Genomic DNA, 19,507 nt, shown 5'->3' on the forward strand with positions numbered 1-19,507 from the left:
ATAAAGCCTGAGCTCCGGATCTCACCCCAGCTCCCTGCTGCCATCCCAGCTCACGCCCTTCACCAGCCACACACGCTGCGCTTGGACCAGGGGGTCCTCGGCACTTCCCCGAACTGGCCAGCTCCACCCAGCCTTTACGTGGGCTTTGACACTGCCTGGAATTCCTCTTCTTTCTCTTCTGAGTGGTAGACGTGTGCTCCCACAAGGTATCACTGCAGAGCACCTCCTCCAGGAGTCCCGTGTGCGGCCCTCCCCTGGCTGGCTGAGCCCCGCTTCCGCTGGGCTCCCACCGCCCTGTGTCCGTCCCTGTGCCCAGCTTCACAAGTGATGTTAGCATCTGGTTGCAAGCCTTCCTTGGGTGCCTCCTGCCGCGCTCCACCCTACCCTTGACCTTGAGCTCCTTGAGTTTAGAAGTGGTGCTGATGTGGCTGCATGGCCCCAGCACCCAGCACTGGGCCTGGCACAAATCCATATTCATCACTGAGGGGTGAATGGGAATAATCCACATACACTGGCTCCTGCCCCCTTCAGAGCTGCCCCACTGCCGCTTAGGGAACAGAAGCTTCTTAAAATTCCCTGAGGAAGGACAGGAACGTTTTCCAAGGTTTTTAGAGTGCTAGCTCCCTAGGCGGGGCAGACAAGTACAATTCTCCCCACTTGACAGATGGGTGAACGGAGGCCTGGAGAGGAGCCCATGTTCCCGTGGCAGCACATCACCAGAATGGGAACCTCACACAGCCTGCATGTAGCAGGACCCAGAGTTGAGTCAGGGTCAGAGCCCTGCCCCTTCTGCTGCTCTATGTGGTTGGTCTCCGAGGCACTCGTAGCCTGTGACTTAGCGGAGAAACAATTTCACTCATCGGCACGGAGTGCTCACGGAGCCGGCGCCCCCGACCTCCCACCCCAGGCCACCTGGAACTGCCCACCCCAAATCCGTTGTCCCTAGCTGCTGCCCAGGCCCCAGGCAAACAGAGGTCCCCTCCCTGCTAGGGCTTGGGAGGCTCCCCCCCAACTCCTTGCAAATTGGTAATTGCTGTGTGGTCAGACCAGAAGGAATTAGACAAGCCCTCTAGGAATTTCATACTGATTTTGCAAATGAAAATGGAGACTTGCCTTTTGAAGTCTAGGCAGCTGTGTCAGCAGGCAGGTCTGAGACAGCAGGAAAAATAAAAACTACATCCTGCCAACCAATGCATGCAGCCGCTTCACAATAATGATGATGATAATGGTAACCATGGGCACCGCCAACTGATTGCCTGCCGAGTAGACCGTTGTCCCTCTGAGAGTCTCAGTCTGCTCATCTGTGGTTCCCCAGCTATTTCCGCCTCCACAGGTGACCGGCCCACTGTCAGAACATCCAGCAGAGAAGGGCTGGGTGGAGCATGGAGCCCTCCCCCTGAGACCGAAGGCCCTTCGCCACCAGGTCCCCTCTGGGCCTAACTCCTGACACGCCCTTAAACACATCATGCACTTCCGAGCCCTTCTGCCTTGAACACGCTTTTCTCTCAACCCCACTCATCCTGCACAGTCCAGCTTAAAGCCTGATTCCTTCACCAACTCCCAGGCTGCATCACAAACCCCCTCTGCGACCCCAAAGACCCCTGGTTTTCCCTTTTATCATTAACTTACCCCTGGGTTTTATAATTACCTGTTTCTCTCTTCAACTCATCCACCACCTTGAAGTTCCTCAAAGCTTTATAACTGGAAATAGGCCAGCCTAGATGATTCTGTGGGACTTTCTGATACATTTTGGTTTTTTCCTCTATTCACAGTGTATATTCAACTTAGGAGATCAGAAGTGATTATTGGGGAGCAAAAGAAAAATTCATGACAGATAGTTGACCCCAGGGTCAGGGAGGGCTTGGCGCACTAAGGCTGGGGCCACGTAGCCCTAACAGTGGGGGAGCATGTGATGTCACCTACTTCTCTGAGCCTTGGTTTCCCTGTCTGTAAAATGGGGTCAGTAACGTTGGCCTCACAGGGCTGTTATAAAGAATAAATGAGAGGGCTTCCCTGGTGGCACAGTGGTTGAGAATCTGCCTGCTGATGCAGGGGACGCGGGTTCGTGCCCCAGTCCGGGAAGATCCCACGTGCCGCGGGGCGGCTGGGCCCGTGAGCCATGGCCGCTGAGCCTGCGCGTCCAGAGCCTGTGCTCCGCAACGGGAGAGGCCACAGCAGTGAGAGGCCCGCGTACCGCCAAAAAAAAAAAAGAAAAGAATAAGTGAGCTTCCATGTGCCAAGTGCCTAGAACCGTAGACAGTTTAAATTATGACATGGTGGAGTGTCACCGTCCCAAAATGTTGGGCTCATAGAACATGACAAGCAGAGCTGAGAAGTACTCCCACAAACTCGTGTCTCAGAGGGGGAACCTGTGACCAGAAAGTGGGCCCACAACTGGTCTGGAGTCAGAGCCCACGGCACCAGAATCTAGGTCTCCAGCCTCCCTGGGTCTTACCTGTGCCTAAAACTGAAGAGCAAGGGACCCTTTTGCCGTCCAACAGGGCAGACCCCATACAAAGTCCCTTTCTGGAGACCCCAAGCCTCTGGGCCTGTCCCCACCCCCAGCCCAGCCCCTGCCTCAGCCCGGCTGTTAGCCTCCCTACCCAGCAGAATGCTAATCTCCTCCTGTGGGTGGCTCCGGATTTATGAGCCTTTCCTGGCATGACTTGAAGGACAGAAGAGGAATGCTGGGATCTTTAAGGGTGGTCTTTGGGTGGAGAAACTAGGCATCCAGAGAAAAGAAGGAAAGAAAGCTAGGGTGAGTCAGCCTGCGCTGCCCGCCCAGGAAAGCACGGAAGGCCAGCCAGCCCACACTGCACGGCAGCTGGAGGATGTGGCCGCATCGCCGACGTCCAACTGGTAGGCGTCCACGGAGCAGGCAGCGTCTGCGCTAGAAGCCAAGTCCAAGTTCTTGGGTTGTGGCTGGGGTTGGGGACAGGGTAAGGGGAGGGGAGGGGGAGCGTGCTCAGAGATTCCCCTTTAGGAGGAAGACAGCTGCCTTCTCATCTTCAGTCCCATCTCCTTGCTTCACGCCTCTCTCCCCGGATTCCATGTCAACATAGCTACTGCAGCCACCTCTGCTCAGCCTCTCTGGGACTTTCCATCCCCCCTGGGGGAAGCCAGAGGCCTTTGAGGCCCACAGGCCCCACGGGACATGCTCCCCACCAGCCCCGCCCTACCTTTCTGACTGCGTCCTGGAAATCCCCCTTGCCTTTCCAGATCGACCCTCTGTTCCCCCAGCTCTGAGCCCTGCAGTGATACAGCGTCACCTTGCCTCCCTTATCCTGATTTCAGTGGGAAGCTGCAGGGGATGAACAGGCAGGAGGGCAAGGAAGCTGGGATATTTCTTGCCCCCCACCCACGCCCTCCTCCCTGCTGGCCACCATGGTCCAGGCCGTGGAGCGGTAGCTGTGGTCCCCTCTGACGGCCGTGGCTCTGGCTGGGTTCAGGTCCCTGACCACCCCCACCCTTTCCCTTTAAGGCTTAGGGGCAGGAAAGCTTCCCACTGCCACGCTCCACCGTGCCCTATCCACACCTCTGTGAATATTCCCATCATTCAGTGTGCTTCAATCACCCTTTCAGTTGAACTTACCTCATTGGAGCTCACTGCACTGGCAGTGCACCATCTGTTTGCTGCTGGGTCTCTGCCTGAGACAGATCTCATCGACTAGTTCCCCTTAGCTCACTCCTCCCCAACCATGCTGGCCTCTTTCCTGCTCCTCACACACATCAGGCTCGCTTCTGCCTCAGGGCCTTTGCACTTACTGTTCCTTCTGCCCAGAACATCCTTCCTTCTCTCAGATATTCACATGACCACCTCCTGCATCTCCTTCAGATCTCTTCTCAAATGTCACTTCTCATTGTGCCTTTCCCAGGCATCTTATATAAAATGTCAACCCCCAACACACACACAGACACTTCCTATGTCCCTTGCCTTATTTTCTCCTTAACAGCCATCACTTTCTAACATATTTTACCGGTTATTTTTGTTTATTGTCAGCTTCCTCCTACTGGAATGAAAGCTCCATTAGGACAAGGATCTTTATTTGCTGTGTTTACTGCTGTCCCTTCAGGGTGTAGAAGAGTATCTGGTACAGACGTGGTCAATAAGTATTTATTCAATGAATGTGTGAGTTGGTCCTTTTCGCAGGTGGGAAAACCAAGGCCCAGGGAAGGAAAATGGCTTGCCCAGGGCTTTGTGGTGGAGATTCAGTTGGAGATGGGAGCTCTGGTCCTACCTGCCAGTCCCCGGCTCCAGGAAACCTTGTGTTTATTTGGTGGCCTGCTACTCAGTGGTGCAGTGTCCGGAGACAGGATTCTGGGCCGGGGGCGGGGGACTCAACATACTGAGAAGGAAGCGGGGAAGTCGTCAGCACTGCTTTGGTGCTGTCAATGGAACAAGGAGAATGGATGAATAAATAAACCTCAGCCAGAGCCTGGCAGGCTCTAACCTTTGAGGAAATCTCCCCCAGGCTGGAGAAACCTTCCTGTGAAGCAGAGCTGCCGTTCACCCCAGCCCACCTCGGGAATGACAGACACGTGGCCCAGGGTCCAGGGGGCTCAGCTGCCACCTCTGTGCCTGGAGGTATTGGGTTCCAGCAGGGAGCTGCTCAGGATGGGGTCCTGGGGTGAGTGGTCCAGCTTTTCACCCATCCATCCATTCCCTCATTCTACAAGTATTTCTCAAGCATCTACTGTGTAAGTATCAGGCACTGTGCCCTCTGCTGGAGAAACAGCCACGACCAAGAAAGGCAATTTGCCTGCCCTTGGAGGGTTCACCATCAAGCAGGAAGAACGAGCATTAAATAGCAATGAAGCAGGGTGAGCGCAACGGTCCAGGAAGTGACAGTGCTCTGGGGGACCTGCCCGGCCCATGGTCCAGGGAAGTCCTCCTGAGAAGGGAACCTCTGCAGAAAGGGGAGTGGGAGCTGGTGGGTGGAAGAGGGTTCCAGGCAGATGGGGGAGCAAGGGAGGTGGTCCTGAGGCTGGGAGGATGAGTTCAGCACGAGCCTGGAGCCGAACGATGAGGCAGGGCAAAGAGAAGAAACAGCGCAGGAGGCCATGTTCCAGGTGGGGTTCCTTGGCCAGGTGGCCTCTTTCCTCTCCTCATATGTCAGCTCTAAGCAGGCCCCATGACTGAGGTCCTAGCACCCTTCCTCCTTCCCAGCTGACCACTCAGAATTTGGGCTTCACACACTGGCCCCTACTTGTCTGTTTGTCTGTTCTTCCTACCAGTGGCTGGGTGGAGGCAGCTTGGTGGGCCAGGCCCAGAGGCAGCAGAAAGAACCCAGCACCTGTCAGCTGGACCTGAGTTTGAATTCCAGCTCCAGTTCTTCAATGTGAGACCTTGTGCAAGTACTTTCACCATCCTCAAGACCTCAGGTTCTTCATATGTCATGTGGGAATAACAATCCGTTCTCTGAAAGGTGTGGGATGGTTTCTCAACATCCCTACTGTGGCCCATGGGACCTGGCATGCCAATGAACTCTGACCTCATCTCCTATCACTCTCCTTATTTACTCGGCTCCAGCCGCCCTGACCTCTGCTCCTCTTTGCATATGCGCAGGGCCTTTGCACCTGCGTTGCCCCTTGTCTCATCACCTCCGCCCTCCTTTTCTGCTTCTTTTTTTCTTTGTAACATACTGTATTTGTTAGGGTTCTCCAGAGAAACAGAACCAATAGCTTGTGTAGATAGATAGATAGACAGACGTAGACATATATATGTACAGATTGATTTATTTTGAGGAATTGGCTCATGCATTGTGGAGGCTGGCAAGTCCAAAATCTTCAGGGTGAGCTGGCAGGCTGGCAATCCAGGGAAGAAGTGCTGACGCTGCTGTTCAAGTCCAAAGTCACTCTGCTGGCAGACTCCCTTCATCAGGGAGGTTGGTCTTATCTATTAAGGGCTTCACCTTATTGGATAAGACCCACCTCATCCAATTATTATACAGCATAATCTGCTTGACTCAAAGCCTTCTGATTTAAATGTGAATCTTATCTAAAAACTATCTTCACAAGAACATCTAGAATGTTTGACCAAGTATCTGGGTACCATGGCCTAGTCAGGTCGGCAAAATTAACCATCACAAGTCCACCCCTTGTCAAGTTGGTGTTCCTACTGTATCTCCTCAAATCACACTTAATCTTCAAGTAGATAATAACAAGGTCACACTTATGCCTAACAATTACAAGTCTGCCTGCAACCAAAACGCACTAGTGCCTTCCCCAAAAGAGGATGCAAAGTCTTTGGGCGGTATTTATTTACTTTTCTCCTTGAGGTACCATAACTTAAATGCAATACTTAAGAGTACTCGAGTTAACAATACTTAAACACTATGGTATAAAGTCAGTATGTCTTATGTTACCTGATAGGAGAGAAGAAAAGGAAAAGAAGAGACAGGAGATTTTATACACAAACACACACACATTCTTAACAAATTAAGGAAGAAATACTCCAGACAAGGAGAGTCCTTGTTTCTGTAACTGGTCACGTGGTCGGAGCTGGTATTTATAACTACCTTCTTCTATTACCCCCATCACTACCTATTCCCTTTGCCTTCTGCAAGCTCCTCAGCTAGTTGTGGTTCTTTACCTGGTGGGATGACCCAAACCTTCATTCCTGAAGGGTCTGGGCCATTAGGCTGCCTACACTGGGTCGTTGTAGTTTCCCACTGACGTTAGTTACCCACAGGGCCTGGTAATACTGAGACGCCCTAAGGTATATCGTACGCCGCAGACACGCTCTCCCTCACCTCCAATTCCCCCTTGGTCGTCAGGACCAGGCCCCCAGCCAGCCCAGTAACTCCCAGCTTTGCCTGTCGGTTTAGAGACATGAGGACCCCAAAGCGACAGAGGGCAGTCTGAACTTCCAGCTCAATGGAACTCCTGTTGTGTCTTTCACATACTAACTATTAACATTTTACTAATTATTTCATTAATTCTCTGTTTCCTCCCCAGCAGATAAGCTCAGTGAGAGCAGGATCTGGGTCTGCTTTGTCCCTGACTAAATCCCCTGACCTAGAACATTCCGTGGCCCATGCCAGGTGCTCAGTAAGCACCACCGAGGGGGTTGGGGCCTTTGCTGTGACTTCCCTATAGTTCGGGGTGGATGAGAAGTGACAGTCCCAGCCTGAGAGCCAGGCCTGTCTCAAACATCCTTCCTGACTAAGCGGGTCCGGCCTTCTCCTCACGATGACGCTGCTGGGCCGACAAGTGAACACAGGATTCGGTGTTCACCCTTCCAGCCCATCCAGGACTGTTTACTAGACGGATCTGGAACAATAAACCCGTACCCACACTCCTGGCGCCTGCCTCCCTCCATCCAAGGCCAGTGTTTGAAGATGTGTTTAAATTCCAGGCCTACACTCAGCAGACGCTGCAGGCCTGCGAGTACCGGTGAGGGGGGCTGTCACCAGGATGCTCAGGGGCTCTGGTGGCCGGGCCTCCACACACGGCTATCCAGGGGAAGTGAGGTAGCTCTCGCCTTCACCCCGTGTTTGTTATTTCATGTCAAAGCCTTATCATAAACATTATCCTAGAGTGGGCCACCGAGGCTACGGGCGAGGAGGGTTTGTTATTCTGAAGTGGCCGGGAGCAGAAGGCATTGAAGCCTGGGAGTCTGAGCAGGGCCAGGCTTGAGGATTCAGGGTGAATGACAGGGAAACAGGAATCAGAGCAAGGCACTTATTCGTGCCCGTACACTGGGCTTTGAAGGCCCCACTTGCCAACCATCCTCTACTATAAAGGCCCGTTGGCATATCTGCCTCTAAAAGGTGCTCCGTGTGGATGGAAACCAAGTCCAGTTAATCCAACAACCCCAGATGCCTGCAGAGAATCAACAGAAAGTAAATGTTTGTTGAATGAATGAATGAGTGTCACTTCCCTATGTCTGTTGGAAGCACCAAGAATGCACATGAAGAAGCACATATTACTTTGAAGTCCTGGTCACGGGAACCTGGTTGGAGCTGGACAAAAGTAATTTCATAGCCCAGCTCTGTCCTTTACAAACCATGTGGCCTTGGGTCCCCTTCCCCTCTGCTTCTTTGTTTTCCCATCTGTGGATAGGGACACCTCCCTGCTGGCTCTCTCCCAAGGAGAGCAGAGGGAAGCCCCGAGGGCAGTGGTGAACTAAGAGGATAGGTTCCAGGGCTGGATGGCCCAGGTTTGAATGCACATCCACCCCTCTCCAGCCTTGTCACCTTCAGTGGTTTACTTAATATCTCTTTGCTGCGACTGCCCCCTCCCACCACCCCAATCTATGAAATGGAGCTAATACTAGCCCTACCTTAGAGCTGCTGTAAAGGTTAGATAAATTAATATGGGCTTAGAGAGTTTCTGACGCATAGTAAGTGCTCAATAAACATAGTGACCCTAGTAATCAATGGATGAGGACTGCTTCACAAATTGCAGAGGATGGATACGAGGCAGGAGGTGGAGGGGGAAGGTCATGGGATTCAGGGTCAGCATCCTTCCCTCTCATAGTTCTTGAATGTCTGCTATTCAGCAGTGACCAGAGAGGCAGGCTACCTGCCCTCACCAATCTCTCAGTCTAGACAGGCAGGGAACAGGGAATTACCTGAAATGGACATCTCAGTGGGTTAAGTGCCACAACCAAGGGAAGCTCCGGGGTCTGTGACGGGGGTTGAGGGGAGTCTGGAGTGACGGGCTGGGTTTCAGTCCAGGCTCCACCACACCCCGGCTGTGCCGCACTAGAGGTGCTTCTTGAATAATCTGATCTCAGTGTTCTACCTCTAAGCATGTTAATAATAAATTCTCCCTAGCTGTTTTCTGGCTATTTCACAAGGCTCCTGAAAGAAAATGGCAAGGTGTGGGGGATGAACGTGGACTGCGCCAGTGGACCTCGGGAAATCCAGCCCCAGACACGGTCCAGAGCACAGCAGAAGGTCCTAGGCTGGGGGTCAGGGAACAGGGAGCCCGCTCTGCCTGCAGCTCGCCGTGTGGCCTTGGGGCAAGCTTCATCCTGCCTGTTCCGGACCCCTGTCTTTTCTCCTCTTCCATGTGAAGAGGGCATATGAAGAGATGAGTGGTTCTCAAACGAGGCTCCAGGGCACCTGTGGGGTTCCACAGAGAAGTGCTGGGAGCCTGTCACGGGGGTGGCATTGAGCCGGGGGGACTTCAGGTAAACAGCCTGCCTCCTTTACCTCAATGAGGGCAATTCCCATTTCTATCTGCTACACATTTTGATTTCCAAGTAAGTTTCCTCTGGAAAACAATAACAACAAAAAAGGATTCCATGGCTACAAAAGGTTTGAAAAACTGCTGGGCCCTTCTAGCTCCAATCAGAGAAGGTTTAGGTCTAACTGTTTTCTTCCAAGCATTTATTCCACACTCACTACATGCCAGGACTGTTCTGAGCGCCCTGCAGGCTGAGACGTGCTTCATTCACTAGAACACCTCCCAGCTCCATGAGGGCCACATGACTGCAGAAGTGACTCCATGTGTCTAAGAGGGTCCGGGGGGCCATTCCCCACCCCCCAGCCGGGGCTTCTGGGCGCCCGAGCCGATGACCTCAGCACAGGCCAGGTGGAGCCAGCGCTGAGAAGCAGCAGGGCAGGTGTGTGCAGCACAGGGTGTGGACACAGGAAGTCTGTGTGTCCCAGCCCCCAGAGGGGAGAGCGCTCCAGCCCGCCTGGACGCTTTCATCCCAGGCATCTGCTATGCAGGAGGAAGTGCCTTTTGCCTTAGCAATGTCCACGGCAACAAGGCCGCTGCCTGCTGCGATCCATCCCCAGCCACCCTGCTGCCAGCGACACCCTGTGCCAGGTGGCTGCAGATTGGATTTCAGGGGTGGTGGCCAGAACCTGGAAGCCTGGAGAAGGCCCAGAGTCGGGGTGGTGGGGTCTGACCTCATCTCCAGCCAGCTCATTATGGGAAGCAGGCTGGGCTGCCAGAGCTCAGTGCAATCCAGCTCTCCCGCCCGACCAGAAACAAAAGTAGAAGGGGATGGGTGGAGGCGATCTCACAAGCACAAGCTTGGCCCAGTCGCCCAAGACGGTATTTTAAGCCAGACTTTGTGTACCTATTGCCTGAGCTTTTTCGTTCAGATTATGTGCTCTGGAACCACGTGGCTAATGCCACTTGGAGGAAACTTCTGCCACGTGGTGGCAGCGTGCTCCAAGTGCAGACAGAATGCCAGAGTTCTAGGGGCTAGTGTGAAGGGCTTACTGAGCAACGTTGAACTGTGAATTGACCACAGCAGGTGTCAAAGCGCTAAAGGAAGGATGGGTGACACCCTCTACCAGGCACAGTGCTGAGTTCTGCCAATGCAAAAATAAATAGGATGCAATTCCTGTCTTCAAGCGGCTCATCGCCTAAGGGCGGAGACAGGTAGCTAAACTGCAGTTACAATCTATGGTTCACGCCCTGCTGGAGGGAAGCAGGGTGGGTAGCTCATCTCTCACCACAGCTGTGCTGTGAAGCATTTCCTCACATGTCTGGGCCCAGCTGCAGGCAGGCAGGCAGGCTCAGTGGGCTCAGCTGGGCTCACTTGCTTGTCTGGGAGCCGGCTGGCTGTCTGCCGGACTGGGACAGCCTTGGTGGGAGAACGGAAGCAACCGGGCTCCGCCGTGCACGCCTCTCGCCCTCCCTCCAGCAGGCCAGCCTGGGCTACTCTCAAGGCAATGTGGTTGCGTAAAAGACAGCAGCACGTGTGTAACGCTGCCCCCATTTGGCTCTGGAGGATTGTAATGCTGGCCTCCATTTGTAATGCAGCAAGTCCAGAGTCAGAATGTGAAGGCGCTACAGAGTTCCATGGCCAAGGGTATGTACATAGGGAGGGGTTAAGGTCTGGGGCCATTACTATATCACTCTGCCACACAGGGAGACAGTGGGAGCTCTGGGGAGGGGCCTCACCCAGCCCCCAGGTGGTCAGGGAAGCTTCATGGAGGAGACATCTGAGCGGACCCTGGAAGGCCAAGTCTCGATTTGCAAGTGGAAAGCGGAGGCGGGAGGTTTCTCATGCACAGGGAACAGCATGTACAAAGCACAGAGACAGAAGACTGCTGAGTAGTTTAGCATTTGGAGACACAGGGACTGGAAACGAGGTCACTGACCACAGCAGCGGCCAGGCCGCTGCCTTGCAGGCTCCAGTGAAGAGCTAGGCTTTTATCCCCTGGGCAGGAGGCATCCATGAAAGTTTTGAGCAAAAAAAAGAAAGAAAGTCCATCAGATTTGTGTTTTTAAAGGATAGCTGAGGCAGAAGAATATGGGATAGGTGGGAAGGGGCGGGGAGTCTGCAGAGAGGAGCATGGGTTGCAGTGGACCCAATGAGAGAGGCTTGGGCCTGAACTGGTGTGGGCGGACTAAGGCTGGGGGTGTGTTGTCCAAGACAGTGTGCAGACAGGATGAACAGGGCCTGAGGACTGCCAGGGAGGCTGGAGCTGGGAAAACAACGAGGACAGGTGGCCCGAGACCACCTCCTGGCGTTTTGCACAAGAATTGCAATCGTTTTTCCCTCTATCTGTGCTAAATAACCCACTGACTGGTCAAGCTCCTCCCTTTTGTTGGCCAAAGGAGTCTGGGATGCACAGCTGTGTGAAGCTGGCTCTAGTCCCAGCCGTGCAGAATTGGCCACTTCCCCTCCCCTCCTGGGCTTCAGTTTCCCCATCTAAAATGGGACATTTTAGATCATCTCTCAGGGCCTTGTGCCTTGGGCAGGGCACGTTCCATGAGAGGCACGGTCCTCAAATGCCAGAAGCAATTGGACCGCTAAAGAGTTCCCAGGGAGCCTGTTAAAAATACACATCCTGGGCTCCACCTCAGAGACTCCAGTTCTGGAATCTCTGCGATTTTTGTGTAGCACTCCAAGTGATCCTGATGCCTGGCAGGTCTGGCTGGGCACAGCTGTGTCCCCAGGGCCTGGCACGGTGGCCCAGAGCACAGAGGGGCTGGAGGAAACACGTGCTGAATGGCAGCACGGATCTGACTTGGGGGCTCAGCTCCTAAGGCCTTTGCCTGGTGTGAGGATGACTTCTGGAGGACGTGGCATTTGGGTTGAGCCTTGACATCTAATGGGCTTTCTGGTTTTTTGTTCATTTGTTTGTTTTGCTTTGTTTGGGGGTGCTCTTGATTCCAAAATGAGTCTGTGCTCCTTGTAGAACTCATCTAGGCACTGGAGAAGAAAGGAGTCAAAAGAAAAACTCGCCCATCATTCCAAAACCTGGACACAGCTAGGTTCTCTTTGCCACATTATTAGATAAGACACTGATGCCCAGAGCTGTACTGGGGAACTGTGAGGGCAAAGGGCTGGAGATGAGAGCAGGCTGCACATGGTGAGAGCCCAGTGAGTGAAGGGTGGGAGACATGGAACATTCGGGTGGTACCAGCTGGTGTCAGGCCCCTCCCATCTTTTCACACACCCTGTTTCAGGCCTGTTGCCCCAAAGTCCAGCGGGAGGAGGGCCGGTCCTGGAGGGGTCAGGGGCCTCAGCCAGGGTCCCTGAGCACAGCCCTGACGCCTTTCCTCCCTCTGCGCAGGTGCTGTTTGCCCTGAACCAGACCCTGCTGCAGCACGAGAGTGTGCGGGCCGGGAGCTTGCAGGCACCCTACACCACCGAGGACCTCATCAAGCACTACAACTGCGGGGACCTCAACGCCGTCATCTTCAACCACGACACATCCCAGGTGAGGCTCCCCTCCCCCAGCCCAGGCAGGCTCCGGGACACCAGCTCCCAAGGCCAGGCCCATAGGAAGGCATTTATTAGACACCTACTGTGTGCCAGGCGCAGGCAGTCTTCTCTCCAGCCACGGTAAGCAGGAGCTTGGGCACCCCCGTTTTATAGATGGGGGAAACTGAGGCTCAAGGAGTGGAAGAGACTTGCCCAAGGCCACACCACTTATTAGTTGTTATCAAGTTGTCAAGAGCAGTGCTTGAGCCTGGTGTGTGCGACTCTGGGGCCTAGACCCTGGAAGCTTTGCCTGTAAGAACAGGGAGGCCTCGTTGAGGTTTAGTCCAGCATCTGGGGAGATTAAAGCCCAGGAAAGGGAAAGCTCACAGGTGCTCAGAGCTTGGGCTTGAGTCCAGTCCAGGGCTCTCTGCCTCGATTCTAGTCCTAGAGGAAAGATTACCCCAGGCTGGGCAGACAGTGAGTGGGAGCCCAGGAGCTGAGCATGACTCCACCAGGCCTCCCGTTGCCCTCGGGATAAATTCCAAGGTACTTCGTAGGTAGTCACGGCCCCCTCTCCATGTCCTACCCTCCATGGACCTCATCACAGCCCAGGTCCCCTGCCACAAAGACCTCATTTTGCTGACCTCTGCCACTTGTAGCGCTTCCCCCATGCACCTTGCCCTTTCCCACAGCTCTGCCTTTGTTCAGGCTCCTGCCTCCCAGTTTCCTCCCACTCGGGCCGTGGTCCAGTGTCATCTCACCTGCGGAACCGCCCTGACACCCTGGGTGGGGTTAGATTTTCTCCCGGGCACCTCTAGGCCCCCTGTGCTTTCTGTTTCTGTTGCTTGATTATTCATTCATTCGAGAGGCAGCTGAATTAGTCAGAACAGGCCACCTCCCCGCTCAGGACACTCAAAGGCTCCCGATTTTTCTCAGGATAAAGCCAGAGTCTCTGTGATGGCCTGCGTGGTCCCGTGGTCTTTCCCCAGTCTCCACCCCACGTCCTCTGCCTCCCCCGTTGCCCACCACATGCCACTCCAGCTGCGCAGGCCTCCCTGCTGACCCATGTGCCCACCCACACACTTCGCCTTTGCACTGGCTGTTCCCTCTGCCAGGAAGGACTTTCCCCAGGTATTACCGTGGCTCAGCCCGTCTCTGCCTTCAAGACATAATGCAAGTATCATCGTCTCAGTGAGGCGGGCCCCGATCGGGTCTAGAATTGCAACCTGACGCCCCTCCCCCCCCGCAACCTGTCCCCTTTATGAAGCTCTACTTTTCCTCATGGCCTTTATCATCTTCTCACACACTTATATATCTTGATTCATTGATCAGTCATTATTTATTGTCTGTCCTTTCCCATTACAGCATAAACTCCCTGAGGGCAGGGTTTTGAGTCTGTTTTATTCACTGATAATTGGCTAGAGCAGCGCCTGGCACAGAGCACGACTCAGTAGATATTGGATGAATGAAGGAAATAGTGTATAAATGCCGGGCACAGTGCTATGGAAAGGGATATGGCGGGGCGCCAGAGAGAGCTGCCCTCATGGGGCTGAGGGTCTCATAGGAAGAAAGGAGAGATTCAACAAGCAACTGCACCGAAGCATGGTCCTTGCTACGAGGGGAAGTAGAGGATGCCCTTGGAGCCTGTGGCAGGAGCAGGAATTTAGGTGGGCTTGGGGTAGGGGTGGGGAAGGGCTGGAGAGAGAAGGAAAGATTCCTGAAATAAGAGAGGTCAGAGAAGAACCTGAATTGGCCACAGAGAGGAGGCAGAAGAACATTCCAGCAGAGGAAACCACGCAGACGAGCGGAGGCAAGAGACAGCAGGAGGAGGGCTGAGAGTTTGGGCTGGAGGCATAGCCAGGGACACCGCTAGACCCCAAGCTCCTCGAGAGCAAGGGTGTGCTGTCCACTCTCGTCGTGCTGCCCAGTGCAGGGCGTGGCACAGAGCGAGTATCAGTGAGCGATGCTGCACGGGCAAATGCAGGCGTGTGCTGTGCTCGGTGCAGAGCAGAGAGTGAGGGAGAGGAAGGGTGCGGAGGCCCTGCACAGAAGGCTGGGATTCTGGGTGCCCTTTCTCTCTCTGGTAGAGGAGAGAGGGAGGAGAACCCTGGCAGCACGAGGCTCACAGGCGTTTCACCAGCCATCCACCCACCCTGTGACAGCCTAGCACTGCATCCTCCTCTGGGCAGAGGCTGGTGAGCCCTGAGCAGCCAGGGAGCTGTGTGCCTGAGGGGTACCCGGTCACCACTCAGGATGGCTTGGCCATGAAATGGCCAGGCTGGGGAGCGTGGTGTGCCGGACAGGGCCCTGGCCACAGAGAGTAGGACACTAAACTGAGAGAGGGAAGAAGGGGGTGACCCCGGGGGATGACAAGTTCAGATTTTCTTTGCGCGGTGTCCAGAACCACTGGCGTGTCTCTGAGAGGTGATCTACGTCGGGGGTCTCCCGGCAGTGCCTGTACTTGAAGTAGAGCAGAGGGCACAGGTAGATTGGCCCCCCCAGGTTAGAATAGCAGCCCAGGGGTGCACAGGCAGAGTCTAGCCCTCAAGGGAGGGACTAGGCAGCCCCGCCCCCAGACACAGACAAGCCTAGTGTCAGGGCAGCAAGGCTAAATCCAGTGCCCGCGTGCTAACAGAGAAGGGGTCTGCGGCTGGAGGTCTTGATGTCACAGGGGCTGGAGGGGGCAGTCACCGCCTGCAGCCGGGGAGGGCTTCAGGTGAAGGTGGTATTGGACCAGGCTTGAGGGTAGAGTCTGGCCACGTGTGGACAAAGCCAGGGGCTGGCAGGCAGAGCGAGCTGCGTGGCAGGGGCACAGGAAAGTGGGAGGTCCTGAGGAATGATCTGCAAAGCAGACGGCAGACCATATGGGGGTGAGAATGTTCACTGAGGGGCCGAAACCCTGGGGTGTTTAAGCCAGACAGGGACGTGGTCAGAAAGATGCCTCTGGCTGCAGTGCCGAGGCTGCTGGAGCGGCCTCTGGAGGCCGGGGTTGGACAGATGCAGGGCCCAGGATGATCATACTGGCGGACAGGGGCCAGGCACACCTCACCCTTGGTCGGCTTCACCTCACCCCCCCTCCGTCACACCTTCAGAAATGGCTGAGTCCCTGGCCTCCTGCAGCTCTCCGGTCACTAGCACTGTCGGTGCCCCCAAATCAGCAGGGTGATCCAACGGCCCCTCCCCTGGGAAGACTCCTCTGAGCCCCCAGCCTGTGTTAGGTGTAGAATAGAAATGCATATATTTATTGTCCACACTCGGACACTATTGAGAGGAAAAGGTCAAATGTAATTGAGTCAGAATAATTAATAGCCATGCAGCAATCTACCATAGCCGTGAACCTGGATTGTCTTCAACAAACCGAGACACGTTGTCACCCTGTTAGCGGCCTCCTCCAGGCTCCCACATCCCTCACTGCCCTTGAAAACATGTGTGCCCCAGTGTCCTGATCCCCACTGGTGTGAGCCTTGTCCAGGGCAGCAGACCCTGGGTTATCTGTGGGCCTCCTAGCTGGACACAGGGCTGGACCCACGGAAGTTCTCAGAAGGTGTCTGTTGGATGGACAGGATAAAGAGAAGGGGTGAGGACATTGAGGTTGTGACATCAGCAGACCTGAGCCCTTGACCGCTAGACCTGACCCAGTCCTAGTCGGGGGTCAGGGGAGCCTCACAGTCCCGCTCCAGCTCTGCCTGGCCCATCTTCTCATCACTCCATCTTGGACCTATCACTTTAGGGTCCTGGGGACTTAACGTATCCTCTTTAAAATGTTATCATACATCCTGCACTTGAACTTGTTGCAAGAGATTTAAGACTCCCAACAAGTCTAATCACATCATTAATTTGCTTCCATCCAGCCAGGCCTCATCCTTGGCATGGAGCCAGGACCCGTCAGCATGAAACATGCAGAGAATGTCAGCCAGCTGCAGGGCAGCCCACGGAACCCAGTGGCTAGCCCAGCTTCTTTGTGGCTTTGACATGGAACTTTCTAGTTCTTGTTTTTTTTTTCAAGCTCCCTACATATTGAATGGAGATTCATCACCCACAAATGCACACTCATGGTCAGGGGACTGAGGAGGGCGGGCTGGACACATCCCAGGGAGAAGGCCTCTGCCTGGACCCTCGGAAGAGGGGAAGGGAAGCAGAATGCTGCCTTCAGGCTCTCTGATGGTTCTGAAGGCCGCCTCTCTGTCATCTCCATCTCTATCCCCCGTCCAAGGCCACCCTTCACTGTAGCCCCTGCCGTCAGAGGGGAAAGATGACGCAGCCAGCCCCATCCTCCAGGCTCGTTGTACAAAGCTGACGTTTCATCAAGACTTCCTTTGTGCCACGCGCTGTGCTAAGCGCTTTCCAAAACTGACCTTGTTTAATTCCTATAACAATATATATAGCCCCTATATGACCAATTGGGAAACTGAGTCTCAGAGGGGCCAACTAACCTGTGAGTTAGAGGCCACCCAGCTGGTAAGTGGCAAAAGGAGGATTCCAACCCGAGCTGACCCAGCTGTTCAGGACTCACATTCACAACCTCCAGAGCTGCTGCCTGCGGGCCACCCATTCATCCGTGCGTCCACTCATTGAACAAATGTTTATCTGTCAGTGCAGCATCGTCCCACGTTCCTTCCACACCCAAGGAACGGAGAGAAGCCTGCGAGGCCCAGGTTTCCAGATATAACCCTTCTGAGTCACAGCCTCTCTTGTGCTCCTCCCCCACTCAGAAGCCTGCAGTGTTTCCTACGGTGGCGTCAAGTCCACGTGTGGCCTGTTTTATCAGGGCTGCCAAGCATCCCCTCCATGGTTAGGGGAGGGAGTAAGAACTCTATTCCTTCCTCTATATATCCATTTGCCAAACAGTCCCCAAGCACCAACTCTGTGCTGGCCCTGATTGGGCACTGGCAGAGCTGCTGCATACAGCTATCTAGGTTGTGCACTGCTCAAGTTTAGGGCATACCAGTCATATCAATGTCTTGCTCCTCCCAGAACAGCGTATCAGGCATTTCTGGCAGAGAAGCCCCTCTCACTCAGGGAATGCCCTGGTCCTTGGCCAACAGATAGCAGAGGCAGATGTCCCAGCCTCCCCAGAGTCCCTCTGGGTTCAGCCTCCATTGATGTCTCCATTTTCCTCAGAAGGAGGGCTGACAACTCGTCAGTGGCTCTGGAATCCATGTGGCTGGGCTAAAACCTGTAGGACATTAGTCTCCTCGTGCTGGACTCGCCATCTGGCCAGTTCAGAAGTCAGCTAGGCCTTGTGTCCTGTGCTTTGGGCCTGGGTTGGTGAAGACAGAGTGATGAAGGGGGCACCCCTTGTGAGCAAGGGCTTGGAGGTTAGAATCACACCGGTGGATTGTGGGGAAAGAGCAGGTATTCTTACTCATGGCCTCAGGGTCCTCCGTGGTCCATGGCTTCCTCTCCCACCCCACCCACATGCTGAAGGCCACAGCACTGGAGCAGGTTAGAGAGGCAACGTGTCGGGAACAGAAGAACAGGAAGAGGCGATGTGGTGTGGAGGGACGGCACATCTTTATGTTCAAGGCTCCAGAAACCTGTGCTGGGCACCTACTTTGTGCCAGGCAGCAGGGGCCCAGGAGTGACAGAGGTGCTGTCCCTGAACTCAGGGAGCTCTCTGCCTCGTTCAAAGACACGTCAGAAATGCTGACCCCAGGCCATGCGGCTGAGTGTGGACATGGGGCCGAGAGCTGGGAAATATGGATAGCTCCAAGCCAGGTTGTTGAACAAACCATTGTTATGGAAGGAAGCCTTGGTCCTGGAGTTGAAATTTTCAAGAAGGGATGGAGGGTTTGGGTTACGTCCTGAGCAGCGGTGGAGCTGGGGATGCAGAGATAGTGGTGGCAACAGAAAGTGGCCAACCAGGGCTGATACACTGGGAGAATCAAAGGTTATGACCCCTCCTCTGACCTCTGTAGGGTGGGGTGGGCTGAAAGGTGTCCACGACAACACCCATCATCTCATGCAATCCCCCTCAATACCATCAGCCCCAACTTATAAATGAGGAAACCTGGACTCAGAAAAGTTAAGTAACTTGGCCAAAGTCATACAGCATCAGAACAGGGCCTGAAGCCCAGGTCAGCCTTTTCGCTACACCAGGCAGACCCTCCACACCTGCTTGCTGAACCAGATTCCCTGTACGTGCCAGTGACAGGGTCAGTGCTACAGTGAGAGCCTCCCAGGACCTCTGTGTCCAGAAGCCGAGGTTCAACAAGGCAGAGACGCGGGAGTGATACGTGTGTGAGGGTGGCGTCCAAGGGCTCCAGCCTGGCTCTGCCATTTACTTAGCTGTGCGGCTCTCCACCTATCTCTGGATCTTTCGCTCTTCTTTCTTTATTTGTGAAACTGGGATAACAACAGTCATCTCAAAGCATCTGGGAACTGATGAAAAGCATCAGTTACCTGAATAAAGGTAAGTTACCCAGCCCCACGCTGGGCTGTGTATGTTTATTGAAAGCCACCCTGCTCCAGGAAGAACTGAAGGCAGCAGTCTCTGTCTTGCCTTTACAGCTACCCAACTTTATCAACACCACCCTTCCGCCGCACGAGCAGGTCACGGCCCAGGAGATCGACAGCTACTTCCGCCAGGAGCTCATCTACAAGAGGAATGAGCGGATGGGGAAGAGGGTCATGACTCTTCTGCAGGAGAACGAAGACAAGATCTGCTTCTTTGCCTTCGGAGCAGGTTTGGACCGGAGTGGGGAAGGGATTGTTTGCCAGATCCTTAAGGGCTGGGAGGGTTGCTGGACCCTCTTCTGACCTCTGCTTCATAAAGGGAAAAGTTGAGGCCCCGAATGAGCAGGGAAAGCCACACAGTGTTCAGCAGAGCTGGAATCCAACGCGGGTCCCCTGCTTCTGGTCAAGGCTTCTTCTGTGACAGTC

The 19,507-nt window shown here is 54.4% G+C and overlaps 1 protein-coding gene across 1 annotated transcript in view; it reads left to right on the forward strand.

The window, feature by feature from the left end:
• The window catches only part of TRABD2B (TraB domain containing 2B), a 221,552-nt gene that overhangs the window by 162,819 nt on the left and 39,226 nt on the right, over positions 1-19,507 (forward strand). The window contains exons 3-4 of the mRNA XM_060140120.1: positions 12,495-12,641; positions 19,136-19,310. Of these exons, the coding sequence (XP_059996103.1) occupies positions 12,495-12,641; positions 19,136-19,310 (322 nt within the window). The remainder of the gene's footprint in view (positions 1-12,494; positions 12,642-19,135; positions 19,311-19,507) is intronic.

This window comes from Lagenorhynchus albirostris, chromosome 2, assembly GCF_949774975.1.
Source record: "Lagenorhynchus albirostris chromosome 2, mLagAlb1.1, whole genome shotgun sequence".
Classification (NCBI taxonomy): Eukaryota; Metazoa; Chordata; class Mammalia; order Artiodactyla; family Delphinidae; genus Lagenorhynchus; species Lagenorhynchus albirostris.